The 25,592-nt window shown below is 43.7% G+C and overlaps 2 protein-coding genes across 4 annotated transcripts in view; both read right to left on the bottom strand.

Annotated features, from left to right (window-relative positions):
* Nucleotides 1-25,592, bottom strand: part of SLC22A3 (solute carrier family 22 member 3) — a 236,507-nt gene that overhangs the window by 55,250 nt on the left and 155,665 nt on the right. For all 3 annotated transcript variants that reach the window (XR_004538947.1, XR_004538946.1, XM_033939722.1), the window contains exons 6-7: nt 23,142-23,239; nt 21,610-21,824 (exon numbers count right to left, since the gene is read on the bottom strand). Coding sequence is in view for 1 of the 3 variants with exons in the window: in XM_033939722.1 (XP_033795613.1) it covers nt 21,610-21,824; nt 23,142-23,239 (313 nt within the window). In the remaining 2 variants the exon portion in view is untranslated. The remainder of the gene's footprint in view (nt 1-21,609; nt 21,825-23,141; nt 23,240-25,592) is intronic.
* On the bottom strand, nt 19,391-19,851 carry LOC117358144 (40S ribosomal protein S20-like). Its single transcript, XM_033939723.1, has one exon. The coding sequence runs from the start codon at nt 19,787-19,789 to the stop codon at nt 19,430-19,432; it is 360 nt and encodes a 119-aa protein (XP_033795614.1). The 5' UTR covers nt 19,790-19,851; the 3' UTR covers nt 19,391-19,429.

The raw sequence follows: 25,592 nt of genomic DNA, 5'->3' as shown, positions 1-25,592 counted from the left end.
TCACTAAACCTCCTTTGCTTCCCTGATCCGTGGCCTATCCGTGCAGTCCCAACAAATTCAGAAAACAAAAAAATTCAAATGAGGGTGATTGGAGGAACGCCCCCCTCCGACTGCACGGATTGCTAGTGTGATCCTGATGCATGTACAGACCATCTGTAGATGGTATGCACATGTGTCTAAGAGCCATCTAGAGCCGTGACTTTTTTTTTTTTTTTTACCTTTTACTAGCCCAGTGAGCCAGTGGTTTTAACCCGCTTTAAATCCATGGGTTAAAACTATGGGCTCGTAGTGCGGGGAAGGGCAGGAGAGATTCAGGGCAAGAGCAGGGTGGCAAGTTGGGGCAGCAGGCAGGAGAGATTCAGGGCAGAGCACGAGATCGGGGCAGGCAGGAGATTGGGGCTGAGACAGGGCAGCAGATCGGGGCGGAGAAGCAGGGTAGAAAGTAGGGCGGCAGAAGGCAGGGTAGTCGGAAAGGACCTCGGTGACTGGTCCTCAGCAGTCGCTTCTTGTGTTGATTGGCCAGCCCAGTCGGTTTGCAAAATTTCTGTGGTGAATTGTGTCCCTGCCTGCTTTGCATGCCATTCCCCTCATTTGCATGCATGGATTGGAATCGGATCAGAGGAGAAGTAAGTGAATCGGGCGGAGTAAAATCAGGTCACAAAGGGGTCGCAAACCGATCGGTACGTGATCGGTTTGCTTAGTGAATCTAGCCCTTATTTATTTATTTTAGTATTTATAAACCTCATATTACCTAAGCATTTTACATTCAGGTACTCAAGTATTTCTCTCTATCTGTCCCGGTGGGCTCACAATTTGACTAATGTACCTGGGGCAATGGAGTTTTAAGTGACTTGCCCAGGGTCACAAGGAGCAGCGCTGGGTTGGAACCTGCAAACTCAGGGTGCCGAGGCTACAACCCTAACAACTAGGCCACTTCTTAATATGCCCTTAATAGCACACACAAACAAATTGCAGAAGCACATTACAATGTTTTGCAGTCTACTGCCTGTTTGTGTAAGCTAACCCGTTAATTAAGAACATAAGAACATAAGCAATGCCTCCACTGGGTCAGACCCGAGGTCCATCGTGCCCAGCAGTCCGCTCACGCGGCGGCCCAACAGGTCCAGAACCTGTGCAGTAGCCCTCTATCAATACCCCTCTATCCCTTTTTCCAGCAGGAAATTGTCCAATCCTTTCTTGAACTCCAGTACCGTACTCTGTCCTATTACGCCCTCTGGAAGCGCATTCCAGGTGTCCACCACACGCTGGGTAAAGAAAAACTTCCTAGCATTCGTTCTGAATCTGTCTCCTTCCAACTTTTCCGAATGCCCTCTTGTTCTTTTATGTTTTGAAAGTTTGAAGAATCTGCCCCTCTCTCCTCTCTCTATGCCCTTCATGATCTTGTAGGTCTCTATCATGTCTCCTCTGAGTCTCCGCTTTTCCAGGGAGAAGAGCCCCAGTCTCTCCAATCTTTCAGTGTATGAAAGGTTTTCAATGCCCTTAATCATTCGTGTCGCTCTCCTCTGGACCCTCTCAAGTATTGCCATATCCTTCTTAAGGTACGGTGACCAATACTGAACACAGTACTTCAGGTGCGGGCGCACCATTGCCCGATACAACGGCAGGATGACTTCTCTCGTTCTGGTCGTAATACCCTTCTTAATAATACCCAACATTCTGTTTGCCTTCTTCGCGGCTGCTGCGCATTGTGCTGTTGACTTCATTGTTGTGTCCACCAGTACACCCAAATCTCTTTCAAGGTTACTTCCCTCTAATGCTAATCCCCCCATTTGGTAGCTGAACATCGGGTTCTTTCTCCCTATGTGCATGATCTTGCATTTCCCTACATTGAAGTCCATCTGCCACTTATTCGCCCACTCCTCCAGTTTGTTTAGGTCCCTTTGTAGGTCCTCACACTCTTCCGCATTTCTAACCCTTCTACAGAGTTTAGTGTCATCCGCAAATTTGATAACTTCACACTTCGTCCCCGTTTCCAGGTCATTGATAAATACATTGAACAGCAGCGGTCCGAGTACAGACCCCTGCGGAACTCCGCTCGTGACCTTCCTCCAGCCCGAGTAGTGACCCTTCACTCCAACCCTCTGCCTTCTGCCTTCTGCCAACCAGTGTTTGACCCATCTGTGCACGTCCCCTTCCACCCCATGGGAGGAGCATGTTAATTAAATTTGTAGAACTATGCGCTAATGCTTTCCACGCCCAAACACCTCCCCTAACCATGGCTACTTTTCATGTAGGCGCCAGTAGGCATAGGTAAGCACCTTGATATAGGTGCTGGAAGGCGCCTTGCCAAGTTTCATGGAGAACTTAAATCATTTTTAATTGTTTATTTGGCCTTTAATGGCATTTTCAATTATCACGCTAATTAAGCCAATTAAAATATCTTAAGTTCCACACCAAAATCAGCAAGGTGCCACCGATCTAGGTGCCATTTATAGAATTAGGTCCTTAGTGCCACCTAAATACAAGATAAGTATTCTGTTAACTCTATGCAGGTATCATACACTGACAATAACATTAGAGCACGACCTGCAAAAATTTCAAGGTTCAAATTTTATTAAGGGCTCCTTTTATGAAGTTGCGGTAGAGGCTTTAACGCGCGTGACGTTTAATCACGCGCTACCCCCGTGCTAGTTGGAAAACTACCGCCTGCTCAAGAGAAGGCGGTAGTGGCTAGTGCGGCCGGCGGTTTAGCGTGCGCTATTACGCGCGTTAAACCGCTACTGCGCCTTGATATACCACTTGACCTACTTAAGTGGTTTACATAATACAATTTTAAAAATTGAAGAACATTAAAAAGGAATTAAACATACATGATTAAAATATTTAAAAAGGACAACTACATGAGACATAAAAGGGAAGATGAAGGAATTAAATAGAAGGGGAAGGATAAAACATAAGGGCACATGTGTTAGATAAGATTAGGCTCCGGGTCTACACCTCATATGAGTTTTTAAAGAAAAAGGTTTTGAGGTTAGACTTGAATTTATTAAGGTTTGTTTCCTGCCTCAACGTTATACGGAGAGAATTCCAAAGCGAAGGCGCTATCACTGAAAAAATTGTTTTGCTGATTGTGTCATAGAACAGTGTTCTTCAACCTTTTGACATCTATGGACCGGCAGAAATAAAATAATTATTTTGTGGACTGGCAGTTGAAGAACACTGGGCTATGTCGTGCCCATCTCCACCCAATCTCCGCCCCAGACCCCACCCCCATAATAGTACTAATTGTAGCACCATTTTTTCCATTCATTTTTCATATAGACACACACAATATAATCGTATTAACATCACATAATGGTTAACCACAAAATTAAAATACACAAAGCACACTGTATGCTTTTCAACATTCATTCCTACCAGAAAACAGATAACCCCATGCAAATGGAGGAGCAAAAACTAAAAGTACTAATATTTACAAACAAACCCTAAGATGCAAGATTCTGCAAGCAGTACAACCCCAGAGGAAAAGAAACAAATGCATTTTTTCCTGAACAGACAGCAGATGTAAATCAATCACTAAATAGAAAAATAAAAGCATTTCCCCTACCATTGTTGTCTCTCTCCCTTCATGCTGTACCTTGCCTTCTGGCCTGCCCCCCCCCCCTGGTGTTATGTTCAGGCCAGTCCATGGTGCAATCAACGCGGTGTCTTCGGGCCGTCTCCCTGAGTGCTACATTGCACAAAGCTGTGGGTAGCAGCTCCTCGCGCGCGTCCCGTGCGTCATCTGGAAGCCTTCCCTCTGACGTTGCAGGATGTGCATAGGAGCCTTTTCCCATGGCTTTGTGCACTACAGCATTTGCAAATGCTGATTTGCTGTATGTCTCATTTGTTTGTATCCAAATACAGTACTCCCCCAAAATTCGCAGGGGTTCCGCAAATGCGATTTTTCACCTGTCAAGAGGCAGGAGAGGGCAGCTGGAGCACCGGCGGGTGAAGAAAATCATTCGCGGTCTACTCTGACCGCCTCTTCCTGTAGTAAAGTCAGGCTATACCAATCAGGAGCTGCGTGTCAAAGCAGCTACATTTCCATGGGATCCTCAGCTGCCAGCTCTGAAGGTGAGCTGCTATCCCACTGCATGGGAGTTTCTTCCTCAGGGCTCCCTGCCTCTGAGCTAGCCTCTTCCATTTCCCAGTCTCCCAGCTGGGGTTGGAAAGCATGAGGACTACTTTCCTCCTTGCCTCGTTGGCTTGGCTTTTCTTTCAGCTGTTCCTCCTCGGCCCCCCCCCCCCCCGGCTCTACTCTCTGTCCCAGCTTTGCTGGAGGATAAGGGCTCACACGTGTCAGGCCCCTCTCCCTAATTACAATCAGTGAGCACAGCCGAGGCTTTCTGGCTTGAAGCCAGGGTAATTCTCTGTCTCTTCTTAAAGGGACAGGATTAAAAGGTGCAGCCCAAGTCTATCTAACTTTCCCCAGCTGCACTGCTCTAGGCTTGAGGGGAAATCTTAAAGACACTAAACTAAACTAAGCCTTAGGTTTATATACCGCATCTTCTCCACGGAAGTGGAGCTCGACACGGTTTACAAAGTTTAAAAAATATGGGAAGAGAGAAGAGAAAGAGTTTACAAAGCATAAAAAGAGGGGATGTAATCAGGAGAAAGAGATGTTATATGCTAGAGAAAAGCCAGGTTTTCAGTTGTTTTCCGAATAGTTGGAGGGAGCCCAGGTTCCGCAGCGGGACAGTGAGATTGTTCCAGAGTCCCGTGATTTTGGAGAGGAGGGATCTACCCAGTTTACCTGCGTGGAGGATGCCGTGTAGAGAGGGGAAGGATAGTTTATGTCTGTGGGCTGATCTGGTGGTAGTTGGTGTCGGGGTGAGGAAGGATAGAGGGATTAGGGGTGGAAGGATGCCGTGAATGATCTTGAAAGCCAGGCAGGAGCATTTGAAATGAATTCTGGAAAGTACTGGGAGCCAGTGAAGATTGGTAAGTAGAGGGGAGACGTGGTCATATTTGCGTTTAGCAAAAATCAGCTTGGCCGCAGTGTTCTGGATAAGCTGGAGTCTGCGAAGACTTTTTTTTCGTTAGGCCTAAGTAGATGGCATTACAATAATCGAGTTTGGATAGGATGATGGATTGTACAAGGATGGTGAAATGTTTTTGGTGAAAATAGGATCTAACTTTCCTCAGCATGTGGAGGCTGAAAAAACAAGATTTTGCCAGGGAATTCAGGTGATCGTTGAGGGAAAGGGAGGAGTCGATAGTGATGCCGAGGACCTTGCTTGAGAACTTAAGGTGTAGAGCAGGGCCTGTGGGTAGGGTGAAGAGGGCGGGCAGGTGAGCTAATTTTGTGCCGAGCCAGAGTAATTTTGTTTTTGATTCATTTAATTTAATCTGTACTGAGAGGGACCAGGCGTGAAGTCTCATTTTGCATGATGTGATGTTCTCTTGGAGGTTTGTAAGGTTTGGATCTGTTTCGAGGAGGATGAGGATATCGTCTGCATATGTGTAAATTGTTTCAAGGGGGAATTGTTTAAGGAGCTTCAGGGAGGTCATATACATGTTGAAGAGAATAGGGGATAGGGGAGAGCCCTGTGGAACACCACAGGACATCATCCCTCTCTAACCCCGGTTCCTCCCCACTCTTTCCTCTTGGCACAGGAAGCAAACTAGAGGCTCTTGGGAAGTGTAGTTTTCGGTACTGCAGTTCTGGTTTAAACCTAGGTTCTTTGGAGGGCACAGAGACTGGCTGGGTGTGCGGCACAGGATCTCTATCATCCTGCCCGGGCTCCCTGCCACAAGGTGCCTAACTTTTAGTTGTGCCTAGAGCTGGCCTATTTATTGGGTGCCTCCAAAATAGGTGCCGCTCAGCATGATTCAATAAACAGCACCCATAGTAACATAGTAACATAGTAGATGACAGCAGATAAAGACCCGAATGGTCCATCCAGTCTGCCCAACCTGATTCAATTTAAAAAATTTTTTTTTTTTTTTCTTCTTAGCTATTTCTGGGCAAGAATCCAAAGCTTTACCCGGTACTATGCTTGGGTTCCACCTGCCGAAATCTCTGTTAAGACTTACTCCAGCCCATCTACACCCTCCCAGCCATTGAAGCCCTCCCCTGCCCATCCTCTACCAAACGGCCATACACAGACACAGACCGTGCAAGTCTGCCCAGTAACTGGCCTTAGTTCAATATTTAATATTATTTTCTGATTCTAAATCTTCTGTGTTCATCCCACGCTTCTTTGAACTCAGTCACAGTTTTACTCTCCACCACCTCTCTCGGTAACGCATTCCAGGCATCCAATACCCTCTCCGTAAAGTAGAATTTCCTAACATTGTCCCTGAATCTACCACCCCTCAACCTCAAATTATGTCCTCTGGTTTTACCATTTTCCTTTCTCTGGAAAAGATTTTGTTCTACGTTAATACCCTTTAAGTATTTGAATGTCTGAATCATATCTCCCCTGTCTCTCCTTTCCTCTAGGGTATACATATTCAAGGCTTCCAGTCTCTCCTCATACGTCTTCTGGCGCAAGCCTCCTATCATTTTTGTTGCCCTCCTCTGGACCGCCTCAAGTCTTCTTACGTCTTTCGCCAGATACGGTCTCCAAAACTGAATACAATACTCCAAGTGGGGCCTCACCAATGACCTGTACAGGGGCATCAACACCTTCTTCCTTCTACTGACTACGCCTCTCTTTATACAGCCCAGAATCCTTCTGGCAGCGGCCACTGCCTTGTCACACCATTTTTTCACCTTTAGATATTCGGACACTATCACCCCAAGGTCCCTTTCCCCGTCTGTGCATATCAGCTTCTCTCCTCCCAGCATATACGGTTCCTTCCTATTATTAATCCCCAAATGCATTACTCTGCATTTCTTTGCATTGAATTTTAGTTGCCAGGCATTAGACCATTCCTCTAACTTTTGCAGATCCTTTTTCATATTCTCCACTCCCTCTTCGGTGTCTACTCTGTTACAAATCTTGGTATCATCTGCAAAAAGGCACACTTTTCCTTCTAACCCTTCAGCAATGTCACTTACATACATATTGAACAGGATTGGCCCCAGCACCGAACCCTGAGGGACTCCACTAGTCACCTTTCCTTCCTTCGAGCGACTTCCATTAACCACCACCCTCTGGCGTCTGTCCGACAGCCAGTTTCTGACCCAGTTCACCACTTTGGGTCCTAACTTCAGCCCTTCAAGTTTGTTCAACAGCCTCCCATGAGGAACTGTATCAAAGGCTTTGCTGAAATCCAAGTAAATTACATCTAGCATATGTCCTCGATCCAGCTCTCTGGTTACCCAATCAAAAAATTCAATCAGGTTCGTTTGGCACGATTTACCTTTTGTAAAGCCATGTTGCCTCGGATCCTGTAACCCATTAGATTCAAGGAAATACACTATCATTTCTTTCAGCAACACTTCCATTATTTTTCCAACAACTGAAGTGAGGCTCACCGGCCTTTAGTTTCCTGCTTCATCCCTGTGACCACTTTTATGAATAGGGACCACATCCGCTCTCCTCCAATCCCCAGGAATCACTCCCGTCTCCAGAGATTTGTTGAACAAGTCTTTAATAGGACTCGCCAGAACCTCTCTGAGCTCCCTTAGTATCCTGGGATGGATCCCGTCTGGTCCCATCGCTTTGTCCACCTTCAGTTTTTCAAGTTGCTCATAAACACCCTCCTCCGTGAATGGCGCAGAATCTACTCCATTTTCTCGTGTAACTTTGCCAGACAATCTCGGTCCTTCTCCAGGATTTTCTTCTGTGAACACAGAACAGAAGTATTTGTTTAGCACATTTGCTTTCTCCTCATCACTCTTCACATATTTGTTCCCAGCATCTTTTAGCCTAGCAATTCCATTTTTTATCTTCCTCCTTTCACTAATATATCTGAAAAAATTTTTATCTCCCTTTTTTACATTTTTAGCCATTTGTTCTTCCGCCTGTGCCTTCGCCAAACGTATCTCTCTCTTGGCTTCTTTCAGTTTCACCCTGTAGTCCTTTCTGCTCTCCTCTTCTTGGGTTTTTTTATATTTCATGAACGCCAACTCTTTCGCCTTTATTTTCTCAGCCACTAGGTTGGAGAACCATATCGGCTTCCTTTTTCTCTTGTTTTTATTGATTTTCTTCACATAAAGGTCCGTAGCCATTTTTATCGCTCCTTTCAGCTTAGACCACTGTCTTTCCACTTCTCTTATGTCCTCCCATCCTAACAGCTCTTTCTTCAGGTACTTTCCCATTGCATTAAAGTCCGTACGTTTGAAATCTAGGACTTTAAGTATCGTGCGGCCGCTCTCCACTTTAGCCGTTATATCAAACCAAACCGTTTGATGATCGCTACTACCCAGGTGAGCACCCACTCGAACATTAGAGATACTCTCTCCATTTGTGAGGACCAGATCCAATATCGCTTTTTCCCTTGTGGGTTCCGTCACCATTTGTCTGAGCAGAGCCTCTTGAAAGGCATCCACAATCTCCCTACTTCTTTCCGATTCCGCAGACGGAACATTCCAGTCCGCATCCGGCAGGTTGAAATCTCCCAACAGCAGAACCTCCTCTTTCCTTCCAAACTTTTGGATATCCACAATCAGATCCTTATCAATTTGCTGCGATTGAGTCGGAGGTCTGTAGACTACACCCACGTAGATAGAAGTTCCATCTTCTCTTTTCAGAGCAATCCATATCGCTTCTTCCTCTCCCCAGGTCCCTTGCATTTCGGTCGCTTGGATATTGATCTTTACATAGAGAGCTACTCCTCCACCTTTATGACCATCTCTGTCCTTCCTAAAAAGATTATATCCCGGTATGTTTGCATCCCATCCATGTGATTCACTGAACCATGTCTCTGTGATAGCAACAATATCTAGATCTGCCTCTAATATCAGGGCTTGCAGATCATGAACTTTGTTGCTTAGACTGCGAGCATTTTACTTGAATCACGCTAAACAGTGCCTAAGTCAGCCCCTAACTGTTGGGCGCTTTTTATAGAATTTGCCCATCATTCTTTTAATAAAGTAATCCTTGACCTGTTATCTAACTAAGATGTTGTGTTGATAAATTCAGCATTAATGAGTTGTATAGAAGGAAATGTAATAATGGTATTATTAATGCAATAGTTGGACCACTTTAATTTTTTCTTACATGCATACATCTCTGGTTTTAATCTCTTTAATGCACACAGAACAGGTCAAATTTCAGTCAAGACAATACCTAGCCTCTGAACTGGACTAAGTACAGGGGTTTGGGATATTTGCTTGCTCTGAGAAGCAGAATAACAGTGTTCAACAGAAGACAAAAACAGAACTTATCCAGGAATGCTAAAACAAACAGGCCTTTTTGAAGTCACTAACAAGCTGCTTTCCCATCTTTTTTTTTTCTCAGACTATCTATAATGAGCAATTACTGCAGACTACTATTTCTGTCTCTGCCTGGTATTTCTTTCTCTTTTCTAATCTTGGTTCTATGACTTTTCTGCTTTTATAATCTGATACTATTTTATGTATAACACACAGAATACAGTACTTCATGCAAACTAACTCTATAAGATTCATAAGTATTTTTTCTTTCTTATGCTGTCCACTCTGTAAATCTGGTACTGCCATTAATTAGGACCTGCATTCCTTTCTTTTGAGCCCTCTCTTTCTCTGCTGATAAGAAATAATTGCTTGAGGTCTCTTGTTTGGGCCTAGATGCTTATGGGTTCAAATCATTCTGTCTCTTTGGTTCTATACTTCTGGTTTTTTATCCTTTATAAGAGGCTACATGATATGAGATCATGTACAGAGTACAGGAACACCTGGACCATAAAGAGATGCAATAGCCGAAAATCAATTACTGCCTTCCAATTAAACTTTTGTCTTCCAAATAATATTTGGTCAGCAACATAGGAACAATAATATTTTCTTTTACTGCTATCCTGACTATATATTTCCTTGCCAATAACTTACCATTGATAGCATGGGATGTTGCTATTTTGGGTGGTTTTGCTAGGTACTAGTGACTTGGATTGGCTGCCGTGAGGATGGGTTACTGGGTTAGATGGACCATTGGTCTGACCCAGTAAGGCTATTCTTATGTTCTTATGTAATTAAAAAGGCTATCTTGTTATTTCTAAAAGATATGACATACCCTAGCTGGGAAAGAAATTTAAAGGGGACATGAGAGAGAGAGAGAAATAATTTAAGAAAGTATATGGCTTGACCCCGAGGTCAGTAGAGCTAATTACTATGGGGCTAATAATCGAAAGAAAAATACATCTAAAAATCCACCCAAATTGGTACTTGGACGACCTAAATGACAGGTTGTCCAAGTGCCAATAATCGAAACAATGATCACAAGTACTTGGCAAGATCCCAAAGAGTAAAACACAGTCTATGCTGCTTATTTTAGGAATAAGCAGTGAATTTCCCCAAATCCATCTTCATAATAGATTATTAACTTTTGCTTTAGGAAATTAGCCAAACTTTTTTTAAAACCCTGCTAAGCTAACTGCTTTCACCACATTCTCTGGTAACAAATTGCAGAGTTTAATTATTTTCTCCGGTTTGTTTTACATCTACTGATTAATAGTTTTAGTGCATGCCCCCTAGTCCTAGTATTTTGGGAAAGAGTAAACAAGCGAGTCACATCTACCCATTCCACTCCACTCCACTCGGTATTTTATAGACCTCAATCATATCTTGCCTGAGCCATCTCTTCTCCAGACTGAAGAGCTCTAGCCCTAGCTTTAGCCTTTCCTCACAGGGAAGTCGTCTCATCCCTTTTATCATTTTTAGCACCCTTCTTTGTACCTTGTCTAAATCCACTATATCTTTTTTGAGATGTAGCGACCAGCACCATGGAGTGATACAAGGGCACAGTGGCGTACCTAGGGTATGTGGCACCCGGGGCCCATCATTTTTTGACACCCCCCCCCCCATCTATATGAAAAATATGATTTTTAGTACCAATCTATATATCGCACCACAAGAGTGTACCTAGGAAAAGGCTGCATCTTAAACACTGCAGTGAGCACTAGAACACCAACACATACATTGTAAAACTAAACAAGCCAGATCCCGCACAGTCAATTGGTCCTGTAGTCAATGCCAACTGAAAACTATGTCTTTTTCATACACACAGAACAGAGATACACCCTCGCCCAAAATGAAATAATCACAAACTAAAAATAGAAATATGTAGACAAAAGTTAAACTGATCCGCCAAGAAACTAGACCCTGGATACAATGCAACACCACAAAAAACAGTAACACATGTCCTCTAATACAGTGCAAAATATAAAGACAGTAGATGTAAATTTGAAAAAACTGATACATAACAATCACCACTTTATAAATTAACAAATAAAAATAAAACAAATAATGAGATATAAAAAAATACAATTTTATTGGACTAATCCCCGTAAGCTCGGTCCCCATCCCCGCAAACCACCTGATTTCATCCACACAAGCCTTGAATTGTTTATATTAAAGTATAAAAAGAAACAATATTCTGTACAATTGTCAATTTATAAATCAGCGTCTTCTCCCCACTCTCTTCCCCATTTCCCTTCAGCATCCTCAGCCCATTCTCTCTCCACTTTCCTTCAGCGCACGCACATAAAAACAAGCAAGTAATTTTATATCATTTTCATTCTATTCATTCATAGAAATTAAAGTCTAGATAATGCCAGTCACATAACAAAACATGATTTTACAAAAATAATTCCCTGCAGTCAAGCCTGCAAGGATTATTAGATGTCTTTCAGCAGTTCCCCTCCCTCCCTCCCCCTTACCTTTGTGGCCAAGTCAAAATGATCTACCAACAATAAAATTTTAAAAACACAAAGCACGCTGTACGCAGAGAAAATGTTAATTATCATTTATATTCCGCGGGTTTTCAAAGAGGTCAAGGCAGATGACTTTATGCAATGTCACCTCAGTAACAACTATACAAAAATAGACAAATATTCCCCCTCCCTTTTTACTAAACTGCGATAGCGGTTTTTAGCGTAGGGAGCTGCGCTGAATGCCCCACGCTGCTCTCGACTCTCATAGGCTCCCTGCGCTAAAAAACTCTATTGCGGTTTAGTAAAAGGGGGCCATAGTGCAAAATATAGACAGCAGATATAAATTTTCAAAACGGACACATTTTGATCACTAAGTTGAAAATAAAATCATTTTTCCTACTTTTTTGTCTGGTGATTTCATGAGTCTCTGGTCCTTCTTCTGATCCTTCTTCTTTCTCTCTCCCCCTGGCTCCCCTCTTTATTTCTGCCTTTCTTTCTCTCTCCTCCTGGCCCCCCTCTTTCTTTCTGCCTTTCTTTCTCTCCCCCTTGACCCCCCTCTTTATTTCTGTCTTTCTTTCTCTCCCCTTGGTCCCCCTCTTTCTTTCTGCCTTTCTTTCTCTCTCCTCCTGGCCCCCCTCTTTCTTTCTGCCTTTCTTTCTCTCCCTCTTGACCCCCCTCTTTATTTCTGTCTTTCTTTCTCTCCCCTTGGTCCCCCTCTTTCTTTCTGCCTTTCTTTCTCTCTCCCCCTGGCTCTCCTCTTTCTTTCTGCCTTTCTTTCTCTCTCCCCCTGGCCCTCCTCTTTCTTTCTGCCTTTCTTTCTCTCCCCCTTGACCCCCCTCTTTCTTTCTGCCTTTCTTTCTCTCTCCCCCTGACCCCTCTTTATTTCTGCCTTTCTTTCTCTCTCCCCCTGGCCCCCCCCTCTTTATTTTTTCCTTTCTTTCTCTCTCCCCCTAGCCTGCACAAAGCCATCGTGCCGATTTCTCCACTTCCACGATTCTTTCCCTACCCTCACCCCCAAGCCAGCAGCCGATTTCTCCCTGCTCCTTCCCCGATGTCCTGATGTCCTGAACTTCATCGGGCAGCAGCAGCATTCACAATTCACTGCTGTTGCCCGCTTCAGGCCTTCCTCTCTGTCGGGTCCTGTCTTCATGAAAACTGGAAGTAGGCAGGACCCGGCAGAGAACAAGGCCTGAAGCCGGCAACAGCAGCGAATTGTAAACGCTGCTGCTGCCCGAAGAAGGTAATGGAGCACCGAGGCAGTCCACTTCTCCCCCCTCCCAGCCGAACCCCCGCTGACCCTCCTATCTCCCCCCCCCGTGAACCTTTCCGACCTTCCCAGCGAGAGCAGCAAACCTCCTTCGCGGCTTTCTCCTCCCTCTGCTGCATTACTGATGACGTCATCAGTGATGCGGCAGAGGGAGGATAAAGCCGACGCTACTGGAGGGAGGTTTGCTGCTTTCGCTGGGAGGGTCGGAAAGGTTCACTTGGGGGGGGAGAGATAGGATGGTCAGCGGGGTTTCGGCTGGGAGGGGGGAGAAGCGGTCTGCCTTGGTGCTCCAAGGCCTGGCGCCATTACCTTTTTCGATAATGGCGCCGATGCTGCTTTCGCTGGGAGGGTAGGAGCGCGATAGGGACCGGGCCAGCTGTGCACCCCCCCCTAAGGCGGCACCCGGGATGGACCTCCCCCTCGCCCCCCTTGGTACGCTACTGCCCTGGGGAAACAGCCTGCAACAAGATCGCGCGATGCCAGAGATCTTTGCCTGCTTCGGCTGTTTCCTCCGCCGCGGTCCCGCCCCTCCTCTGACATCAGAGGAGGGGCAGGACCGTGGCGGAGGAAACAGTCGAAGCAGGCAAAGATCTCTGGCATCGCGATCTTGCTGCAGGCTGTTTCCAGACGCGACACCCGGCGCAGGGGGGGAACTGGACCGGACCGGGAGCACCCCCTCAGGGCTTGGTACCCGGGGCGGACCGCCCCCCCCGCCCCCCCCCTTGGTACGCCACTGCAAGGGCATTATAACATTCTCATTGTTGTTTTCCATTCTTTTCCTGATAATTCCTAACACTCTATTTGCTTTCTTAACCGCTGTTGCATACTGAGCTGAGGGTTTAAATGTATTTTCAATAATGACACCTAGATATTAGATCCTTTTTCTGGGTGGTGACTCCTAACATCACATAGTTTGGGTTCCTCTTTCCTAAATAAATCACTTTGTACTTGCTCACATTAAACGTAATCAATCATTTTGATGCCCAGTTTCCCAGTCTTGCAAAGTCCTCTTGAAAATTTTCACAATCCTCTTGTGATTTAACAACTTTATGTCATCAGCAAATTTAATTATCTCACTAATTATTCCTATCTCAAGATCATTGATAAGTTAAAAAGCAGCAGTCCCAGCACAGACTCCTGGGGAACTCCATTATTTACCGTTCTCCATTGAGAATATTGACCATTTAACCCTACTCTCTGTTTTCTGTCTTTCAACCAGTTCTTAATCCATAATAGGCCATTATCTCCTATCCCATGACTTTCTAATTTCCTCAGGTACTTTGTCAAATGCCTTTTGAAAATCCAAATATACAATATCAACCGGCTCACCATTATCCATATGTTCATTCACCCCTTCAAAGAAATGCAGTAGATTGGTAAAGCAAGATTTCCCTTGACTAAATCCATGCTGGCTTTCTCTCATTAATCTTTGCTTATGTATATGTTTTGCCATTTTGTTCTTTATAATAATCTCTATCATTTTGCCCGGCACTGACGTCAGACTCACCAGTCTATAATTTCCAGGATCACTTCTAAAACCTTTTTTAAAATTGGCATTATGTTGGCCACCCTCCAGTCTTCTGGTACTATGCTGGATTTTAAAGAAAAATTACAAATAACAATAGCTCTGCAAGTTCACTTTTCAATTCTATCAGTACTCTGGGATGTATACCATCCAGTCCAGGCGATTTGCTACTGTTCAGTTTGTCAAATTGACCCATTATATCTTCCAGAGTTAAAGAGATTTGTTTAGGTTTCTCTGATTCATCAGAATTAAATACCATTTCTGGCACCATTTGCTCTCCCACATTTTCCTTGGTGAAGACCGAGGCAAATAATTCATTTAATCTCTCCACTATGACCTTTTCTTCCCTGACAGCCCTTTTTATCCCTTGGTCATCTAGTGGTTCAACTGATTCTCTTCCCAGTTTCTTGCTTTTAATATACCTAAAAAAGGTTTTACTGTGTGTTTTTGCTTCTAGTGCAATCTTCTTTTCAAGGTCTCTCTTTGCTTTTCATATTTGTGCCTTGCATTTGACTTGACATTCCTTGTTCTGTTTATAATTATATTCCATCAGATCCTTCTTCCTCTTTCTGAAGAATTCTTTTTTAGGTCTAATAGCTTCCTTCACCTCACTTGTTTACCACACCAGTTGCCATTTGGTCTTCTTTCCTCTTTTTTTTAATACTTGGAATATATCTGGTTTCAGCTTCCAGAATGGCATTTTTGAATAACATCCACACCTGATGTAAATTTTTGATCTCTGCAGTTGCTCCTCTAAGTTTCTTTTATACCATTCTCCTCATGTTATCATAATCTCCTTTTTTGAGGTTAAATGCTATAGTATTGGATTTCCTGTGTGTATTTACTCCAGAGATGTTATGATCACTGTTATCAAGTGGTTCCAGCACCATTACCTCCTGCACGCCACTATGAATTCTAGGTCTAGAATTACTTTGCCTCTTGTGGCTCCAGAACCAGCTGCTCCATAAAGCATTCCTTGATTCCACCTGTGCTTTATACTGATACTATAGCAGTTTTAAGCTAGCTCTTTAATTGCTAGCCTATGAACTGTAATAGAGACTCTCTCTTTATATGTGAGTTTGCAAACAATTGGATCCCTGAGGAAGGCGTGTTCGCCGAAACACGGACCGTGTAGGGTCTGGTTGGATTTTTACCATTGTATTTTTTATCATTATATTTTCATGTTTTTATATGTCAGTGTATAATAAATTATCTCCAGAATATCTGTATCCACAGTTTTTTGTTTTCATCGGTGGATTGTTTTCACTGTGGATCACTGGGTCTCCCCATTTTTTTTTTTGTTGGCTCCTTGATGATCCACATTGCAAATAATGGGCTAGATTCACTAACCTGATTTCCGTGGCAGATTCCAGCAGGCCCGACCAATTCACAACAGGAAAAAATTCAATTGAGGGCGATCGGAGGAACGCCCCCCTCTGACCGCACGGATCGTTAGTGTGCAATCCTGACGAATGCGCAGACCATCTGCTTTCCCTGCAGATGGTCTGGGCATGCGTTTTGTGTCCGTTTTTTTTTTCCCCCAGGCCCCGACTCTCCTGCTCTCCCAGGGAAGGGCTATCCTCGGCGGCAGCAGCCTCTTCCCTTTCGTCAACACTGGCTTGTTGCCTTTCTGCTGCTCGGTGCTCTCTTGTTTTACAACGTCTTCAACTTTTCTTAAGTCCAAGGCCTAAAGATTTCCTGTCAACACTGAAGCCTGCTTTCTCCTGTCAGCCTGTCATGCCCTGCTCTCTGCCCCAAGCTCTGGATCTCTGCGGCGTGCAGCCCCGCTTTAAACCTGTGGGCTCGCAGTGCAGGGAAGGCAGCAGAGATCCAGACCTCAGAGCAGAGAGGACATGATCGGGGCAGAAAGCAGGACTGGAAGATCGGGGCAGAGGGCAGGGCAGCCATGGAGCAGGAGAGTCGGCAGAGACATGTGCGACTGGTCCCCAGCAGTTGTTTCTTCTCTTGATCGACCAGCCCAGTCGGTGTCCCAGATTTGTTTGGTGAATCGCATCCCTGCCTACTTTGCATGCCGTTTCCCCTCATTTGAATGTATGGATCGGAAGGGGATTGCAGGACAGGTTAGTGAATCGAGTCGGAGGGAAATCAGGTCACAAAGGGGTCGCAAACCGATCGGTACACGATCAGTTTGCTTAGTGAATCTAGCCCAATATGTCAGTAGGGCCTTTTGAACTTTTGTCTTTAATTAGTTACTGTGATTTAATTGACAGATAACTGAACACAGTGTTTATCCTGAAACTTAAAAGGAATACTCTTGCAAAAGGCTCTCTGTGAAAGTTACTATCAAACTAGATAGCTTGCTTGCTGTTTGTACTGATAGCACCAGTGCACTTTAAAGTTACAGTATAGTCTTTCTGTCAGTTTTGAGTGTTAAAATGAACTGTAACCTTCTTATGAAAAAAATCCCCAACCAATTATGATAAATCATTAAGTTACAAGAATTTTAGATTTACCGTATTTTCGCGGATATAACGCGCACCCGTGTAAAACGCGCACACGGGTATAGCGCGCAGAAATCACGATGCTATGTACAAAAACTTTGGTATACCGCGCTCACGGGTATACCGCGCATGCTGCCCGACGCTCCTTTCGCCCGCCCTGACTTTCTGTGCGCTGTCCCGACTCTCCGTTTACCCCCCCTGACTTCCGTGCACTGTCCCCCCTTGAAGGTCTGTCCCCATCCTGAAAGCCTGATGCCCCCCCCCGACGTCCAATACATCCCTCCCCCCGAAGGACCGCCGACTCCCCAACAATATCGGGCCAGGAGGGAGCCCAAATCCTCCTGGCCACGGCGACCCCCTAACCCCACCCCGCACTACATTACGGGCAGGAGGGATCCCAGGCCCTCCTGCCCTCGACGCAAACCCCCCTCCCCCCAACGACCGCCCCCCCCAAGAACCTCCGACCGCCCCCCAGCCGACCCGCGATCCCCCTGGCGACCCCCACGACCCCCCCACCCCCCTTCCCCGTACCTTTGATAGTTGGCCGGACAGACGGGAGCCAAACCCGCCTGTCCGGCAGGCAGCCAACGAAGGAATGAGGCCGGATTGGCCCATCCATCCTAAAGCTCCGCCTACTGGTGGGGCCTAAGGCGCGTGGGCCAATCAGAATAGGCCCTGGAGCCTTAGGTCCCACCTGGGGGCGCGGCCTGAGGCACATGGTCGGGTTGGGCCCATGTGCCTCAGGCCGCGCCCCCAGGTGGGACCTAAGGCTCCAGGGCCTATTCTGATTGGCCCACGCGCCTTAGGCCCCACCAGTAGGCGGAGCTTTAGGACGGATGGGCCAATCCGGCCTCATTCCTTCGTTGGCTGCCTGCCGGACAGGCGGGTTTGGCTCCCGTCTGTCCGGCCAACTACCAAAGGTACGGGGAAGGGGGGTGGGGGGGTCGTGGGGGTCGCCAGGGGGATCGCGGGTCGGCTGGGGGGCGGTCGGAGGTTCTTGGGGGGGGCGGTCGTTGGGGGGGAGGGGGGTTTGCGTCGAGGGCAGGAGGGCCTGGGATCCCTCCTGCCCGTAATGTAGTGCGGGGTGGGGTTAGGGGGTCCCCGTGGCCAGGAGGGTTTGGGCTCCCTTCTGGCCCGATATTGTCGGGAAGTCGGCGGTCCTTCGGGGTGGGGGTGCGAGTGGTCCTGCCGGGGGGGGGGGATGTATCGGACGTCGGGGAGTCGGCCGGGCAAGAGGGCTTGGGCTCCCTCTTGCTCCGATCGTGGATGCGGGTGCGGGTGGGAGCGCGTGCGAGCAGTCGTTCGGGGTGGGGGTGCGAGCGGTCCTGCTGGGGGTGTGAATCGGGCGTCGGGCGGGGTGGGAACTATGTTTTAAAACTTTTGTATACCGCGCTCAGGCATATAACGCGCGAGGGGTATGCGCGGTACGTAAAAACACGTATAACGCGCGCGTTATATCCGCGAAAATACGGTAATTGAATTTGAGTATGAATCGATAAAGATATCAATTTGGAGAATAAATAAGAAATTAAGAAATTAATAAAATATAAGATTTAAATTAATGGTTTTAGTTATAGCAGGGAGGATGGGTTCAAGCCAGTGATGTTATCAGGAGTAAGAGAAAAGAAGTTTTATTTCTCTTGGAAGAAATCCCAGAATGGGAAAAAATGAATCCATAATCTGAGGCTTGTTTCTGTTTGCTCAGTTAAGGTTTAATTAAAGTTTAAGAAAAATTTTCTACAGCCCATTTTGACTTTTTTAATGGTTTTGGATTCTTTATACTTAACTATCAAACAACTATTTAGCTTTTCTAGTTTAAGGTTGGTATGTTGTCATACAGTCCTGGTACCCATAGCAGTGCCCATGATTTATAGATTGATGTCATTGTTGAAACAGAAGTAGTTGTGGGTTAGGATGAATTTGATTAATTTTGTAATGGTTTCTGATGTATAATGGTAGTCCAGAGTAGATGTTTTTAGGAATCTGTCACATGTAGCTATGCCACCTGCATAGGGAATGTTGCTGTGATCAGGAGTGTGCAAGGTGGTAGCTGCTTGAATGCTTTTTAAATGTGCTCAGAAAGTCTGTGGTTTCTTATATGAAACTGTTTTTTCTTGTGCAGTAGGGGTTTAAGGACTTTATTCAGAGAGATTGTGAGTGTGCGAATACCAGATATGACTGGTTTGCATAGGTTTCTACATTTATAAATCTTACATTGCAGAGACCATAAAAGGATGATTTAGTGCACTGTCTCAAACTTTTTTAGCTCTACCACACAAACGGAGCAAATATTTTTTTGCGGTACATTATAACTGAAATGATAAAATTGCAAAACCAACAAAAAATTACATTTGAGAGTTATTTATTTAAAGTTGTTTTTCCCCCCCCCCAAAAAAAAAATGACGTTAACTTTTATTGAACTGAAAACCAAATTTAGGCATCAGCAATCGTAACTTCAACTTCTACACCTGGTTCAATGCTGATGGAAGTGATTTGCTTGACAATCTCAGAAGGACTGTGAAGATCAATCATACGCTTGTGAATGCGCATTTGGAACCGATCCCAGATCTTGAAACCTTCGCCACAAGGAGTCTTCCTGGTAGTGATACGCAGAGTCTTGGTCGGCATGTGAACAGGTCCTTTCACTTTTAGATTCTTTTCCTTGGCTCCTCGGATCAGATCAGCACAAACCTTCTCAAGAGACTTTACATTGCAACTTGTCAGGGTGATTCTAATCCGAAGGATGGCAACCTGTTGTTCCACAGGTGCTTTGCCAGTATCTTTAAAAGCCATGGCCGAGAAGCAGCTTCCTGACCGACTTATTTGTCAACGGGGATTGGAAAGTCCGGCGCGAGCGAACAGCTATGTATGGGTAATTGTATCAATAGTGAAACTAAAGTAGATAGAATAGAATAGCTAATCAATGCGATGGACGTGCTTGTTTTTGAGTGCAAATTAACTCAAAACGCGGCTCAGTCAACAAGCAAACACACATTTCATCATCCACCATCTGCAGTCTCTCTTTTTTTTCTGATTTAATTTCTGTTAGAGCTGAAAATCCAACTTTGCAAAGATAAGAAGATCCAAACAGTAATAAAGCCTTGACTGATTAGTTGCTCAAGTTAGGATAAATGCTGCATAAAAAATAACATTAAAATTACTTGTCGTTAGTTTTCAAGGACCAATCACGTCAAAGAATGATGCTTGTTTGGGTGGTTGTATCCTTATGCACACAAACGCTCACGACATTGACAGACTCATGCATATGTGATGTACATGTCATCTATTCTAGTGTATACTTATGAAAGGAATATTTTAAAATAAAATAAAATTCTGGAGTCTCTCATGGCATACCACTGTGCCGTGGCACACAGTTTGAGAGACACTGATTTAGTATGAGTTTTTATAGATGTGACTGTAGTTGTTCTATATATGTCTTGATAAAATTCTTAATTTTTTTTTATGATCCTGTATTGTTTCCTCAGTCATTTTTCTATGTTATGTACTGTTTGAGAGCTGTCTATGCCTTTCTTCTATGTATTTTCGTGTATCCTGATCACTACAGAGTTTCTTTATCAATATATTTCCAACACAAGGCCCCAAACTCTCCGCTTCACAGGCTCCTTAATCTGGCATCACAGGCCCAAGTTCCAACAACCCTGCTCCTGTCTACTTCTTCTACTGTTCACAGGTACATTTTAAATGTTATCTATATATTTATAAATCAGATCAATGAACATCCTGATTGTTCTGAATTTTTAATTCCTGTAGCATGCAATCCGCTAAGAAGATCGACTGTCGGCTCCGGGCGGCTTTCCCGCAGAGGAAAGAATCCTGCATTCACCGTGGGCCTCATCTGGGGCAGCCTCCTTGGAGCGGCTGGGGCACGGGCAGTGTGTCTGGGAGGGAATGCATGGATGGGAGAACATCGCAGGGGAGGAGACATAGGCATCCTGGGACTGTCTGCCAAGTCTCTTCCCTGAAGAAGCCCTTTCTGGAAACGTCAATCGCTCCTCCTAAACTTACTTGCTCCACTTCATCACTGACGCTGAAACCGTGGATTGAAGACAAAGTTTTATTTTATTTTTCTTTCCAGCTTATGATTTATCTTTAATCTTATCTATTGTTTTGCCTTTTGTCTTTGTTTTGTTCTATTTCTATCATTTAAATTTCTCCAGAATTATACTGTTCAACGGCTCCCCCTTCTGCTTCTATTCCTTTCTCTCCTCTCTTCTACCTTCCAAAATATTTAGATCAATGCTGTCTTGTTAAAATGTTTATTTTATTTTTATTTTTCCTCTAACTCTACTTTTCACTTCTCTATTACCCTCCAGGTACTTTAGTTAGATTGTGAGCCTTTGGGACAGTAAGGGAATTTTTCAAGTACCTTTCTTATTTCTAATTTTAATGTATATTTTCTGTAAACCGCTTAGAACCTAACGGATGTAGCGGTATATAAGAAATAAATTACTTTACTTTACTTTATGAGGAATGACTCTGTGGTGCAACTGAGAACATTTGCAGCCAGTTAGCTTACCTATTATACCCTACTTCTGAACATGTGTGTGGGAGTGGCCTGTGAAGTAGATATGAGCGACCTCTATGTACCATACCTTCTGATAGGCAAGCTGTGATTAAGCATGCCACTCCAGCCCCGATATTACTCAGAGCGAAAGGAAGTCGCCGACCAATGCGATCAATTGTCAGTAGTATTAGGATAGCAGCAGGCAACTCCACTATGGCTGAGATGAAAAAATCAACATAGAGACTTCCTGATACAATTCCCAAGCGCATGATGAGCCCTTGATAAACTATGGCACTTGTAAACCTAAACAGAATGAAAAAATGGAATAGTGTTAAGGCAATAACTGAATCACCAACATGCTTGATTTGGTAAGGATCTATGTAACAGCGGAAGACATCTAATTTACCCCCTCCTTTACAAAGTCGCGCTAGTGTTTTTAGTGCCAGCTGGGGCAGTAACAACTCGGACGCTCAAAGGAATTCTTTTTTTTTTTTTTTGTAAATCTTTATTCATTTTTATACGTACAATAAGTGTGATAATACATAAACACATTTGCACATTGAGAATATCACTTAATATTCAGCAATAATACCAATCATAAAATCTTATCTCCCTCCCTTCCCACCCCTTCTTAATAAGTAATTAAATTACTTTCTATAAGATGTTATACTTAAAATCCCCCCACCCCTCCCTGAAAAATGAACTTTAAGAATTAAGGGAAAAGTAACAACTAATCATTACAAAATTTTATTAATGGCTCCCACACATCTTGAAATTTCCTAATACATCCAAAGGAATTCTATGAACATCAGAGCTCTTACTGTGGCGGCCGGGCCTAAAAATGCTAGCATGGCTTTGAAAAAGGAAGGGGTTAATAAGAAAAACTATGGGCTCCTTTTACTAAGCTGCGATAGCATTTTTAGCGTGCGCAGAATTTTAGCGTGCGCTAAACCCTCACTACGCAGCTAGAACTAACTCCAGCTCAATGCTGGCATTAGCGACTAAAGTGCATTAAAACCGCTATCGCAGCTTAGTAAAAGGAGCCCTATGACATATATGTGACTCTCAAGTCTCGAGTTATTAAATTACCATCACAGTATATTCCTTTGTCATAATTAAGTGCATATGTGTATGTATAGGGAATGCATTTTGGGACAACTGGATTTCTCCTTTTGATAATAAATGTTCTAGAATTCTCTACATTGTACCATTTATGGAAACCTAGATATAAAGGGGAAATGGTTTTGGTTCATTTGCCAATTTTTTTAATGAATTTTTGGTTTCACACATTTGATTTAAATTTTTTGGTAAATGTTTAAGAACTTTTTAAGCATCTGCAAATTGACATTATATGTGTTAATCCATGGAGGAAATAATTTTTCATGTACTACTTTTTTTTAAGGCACTAACAAACCATATGTATGCTTTTGAAATGTCAATTTAGCAAACTATTCAATATCGATTTCTTTCCTCAGATAAACAAATAGAAAGTGCCATTTGGCATCTTGAATGCATAAAATTACTAAATTAGTGTGGCAGATGTCCAGTACAGTTAATTTCTTGAAAAAGCAAAACAAAACCCAAACAAACAAAAAAGCAAAAAACACAGGTCTAACTCACCAAGCATACATAAGGATGAGGGTGCATTTTCTCATTTGTGGAGTCCTCACCAAGTCTAGGAATGATGGATTAGTGACACCTTCATCTGCAACTACAATCTAAAAGAAAGAAAATCGCTGTTAGTGTCAGAACAAAGGTTCAGGTTCAAAATACTGTAATGAAGCATGTCAGAGGGCACAATGAGTAACCAAAAAGGGGTGGGGGTGGGTGACCAGAATCTAAATCCCCAAAGTTCTCACAGTAGGGATTTTACAGAAAGGGAAAACACAGATCAGTACCCCTATTCAAAGCCATGGAAAGGTCCCCAGGTTCTCCGGAGGAAGAGGGGGAGGGAAGGAAGCAAAAGGGAGAGAATTTCCAGTTCCCTTGGTTACAAAAGCAGTACATTGTTCCTCCCCAAAGCTGGAAAGGAGCAGAGCTGACTTCAAGAACTCATTTTTTGATCTGAAGAAGAAGGGGTTACCTTTGAAAGCTAATCATAAACTACATTTATTTATTTAGTCATTCATTTAATTTTCTATACCATTCTCCCAGGGGAGCTCAGAACGGTTTATATGAATTTATTCAGGTACTCAAACATTTTTCCCTGTCTGTCCCTAAGTTGGTCTAATAAAAGGTATTACTTTTTTTTTGTTTATGTTTTTGATTTATTTCTATATATTACCTATAACCCAGAGGGAATTAGCAGAAAGGGGAAAGCACCTGGATGGAGGAGGATCTGAGCCAACTGCTGAAGAGATGGATTGTACAGAGTGACCTACACAGTCTGGGTAAGAGCCTGAAGCGACAGACTGTAACCTGAACCAGAAAGCCTAAAGAGAATTACCGGCAGGTAGCCAGACTGGGTGACCACAGTTGTAAAGCGGATGCTGTGAGTGAGAGGTGATCTTGCCCAAGAAGCCCTTGGACCAAATCCAGGAAAGACAAGGGTTGGAATGCTTCATTGTTGTTGTTTTTTTATTTCAACTAGAGAAGTGCGATTCTCTCATTCTATTTTTTCCTAAGCATTTGTTCCTTTTGGATTGAACTACTGATTCTTTGGATTACAAATTGCTTTGTGGAATACATTATCTGTTTCAGTCCCCAGCTGATTCAAAAAGGGAAAACCTGGACTAGCTCACTTTGGAGCCTTGGAGTGAACTACTGATCTTGTGGATTACAAATTGCCTTTTGGAATACAGTATCTCAGTGGTTCTTAAAACCTGTCCTGGGGGACCCACAGCCAGTTGGGTTTTCAAGATATCCCTAATAAATATGCATGAGGCATATTTGCATGCCTGCCACCTCTATTACATGCAAATCTGCCTCGTGCATATTCATTAGGGATATCTTGAAAACCCGACTTGCTGGTGGTCCCCCCAGGACAAGTTTAAGAACCACTACAGTACCATTTTCCAGCCACCAGATAATTCAAAAGGGGAAAACCTAGACTGGCTCACTTTGGAGCCTTGGATTAAACTACTGATCTTGTGGATTACAATTAAACTTTGGAGATAAACTTTCTAAAAGAGGTGGACTAAGCCCAGGAAGATGTAAGATGAGAGCTCAGTAAATAATAATAATAAATTAATTCTTTTATACCGCCATTACCCAAGAGTTCTAAGCGGTTTACAACGTAAGAAACTGAACAATCAGCGAAGTACATACATATCATAAGATTAAAAAAAGCAAGATTAAAAATGATAAAATAATACAATGTTAAAAAGACCTAAGTATATGATAAATTTGTCAAACAAAGCAGACTTTACTAACTTTCGAAAGGAACAGTAAGACACGGCTTGATGAAGACATTCACCGAGCCAACATTGAAGTTTGCCTGCCTGAAATGCTAAGGTCCTTTCAAAAAAGGTCTTATATCTAACACCATTTGGCTTAGGATAGGTAATTAAGTTAAGAGTTTCTTGTAATTCTTGATGATCTATAAAATTCAAAGTGAGGAAGCAAATAGATTGGAGACTCTCCTGAAATCAGCTTAAAACAAATACAAGAAAACTTAAATGGTATTCTTGCTTCCAACGCCAGCCAGTGCAATAATCGATAATATGGACTAATATGGTCATTTTTCTTCAGACCAAATATCAATCGAACTGCAGCATTTTGAACTGTTCTCAATCTTCTTAAAATAAGTGAAGTAGAAAGGGGTGGGGGAAAAGGAGGAGCGGAATCTCACAATACTTATAATCAGTGTACAATAATACTGATATCTAAAGAGGCAATTCTATAGCTGAGCACCTATATTTAAGGTGTCTCAAGGGCATGTGGTTGGAGTCTATTCTATAATAGACTTAAGTGCTTAGGTTCCATTCTAAAATACAAGTGTAATCCAGTATCAGCATACCTAAAATGTAGGTGTCTTCAATTATACCAGCCACAGAGCAGGCAAAAGCATGGGCAACTAAATGTGGCAGGGACGTATGTGACTTATTTTGTAAGGCAGTGTCCTGCAAACTT

This window comes from Geotrypetes seraphini, chromosome 3 (genome assembly GCF_902459505.1).
Source record: "Geotrypetes seraphini chromosome 3, aGeoSer1.1, whole genome shotgun sequence".
NCBI classification, from domain to species: Eukaryota; Metazoa; Chordata; class Amphibia; order Gymnophiona; family Dermophiidae; genus Geotrypetes; species Geotrypetes seraphini.
The sequence above is the reverse complement of the archived record's forward strand: the minus strand, read 5'-3'. Positions and strand labels throughout refer to the sequence as shown.

What these genes read in the sequence shown, in the direction of transcription:
- LOC117358144 (XM_033939723.1), bottom strand. Translation starts at nt 19,789, where the DNA reads ATGGCTTTTAAAGATACTGGCAAAGCACCTGTGGAACAACAGGTTGCC.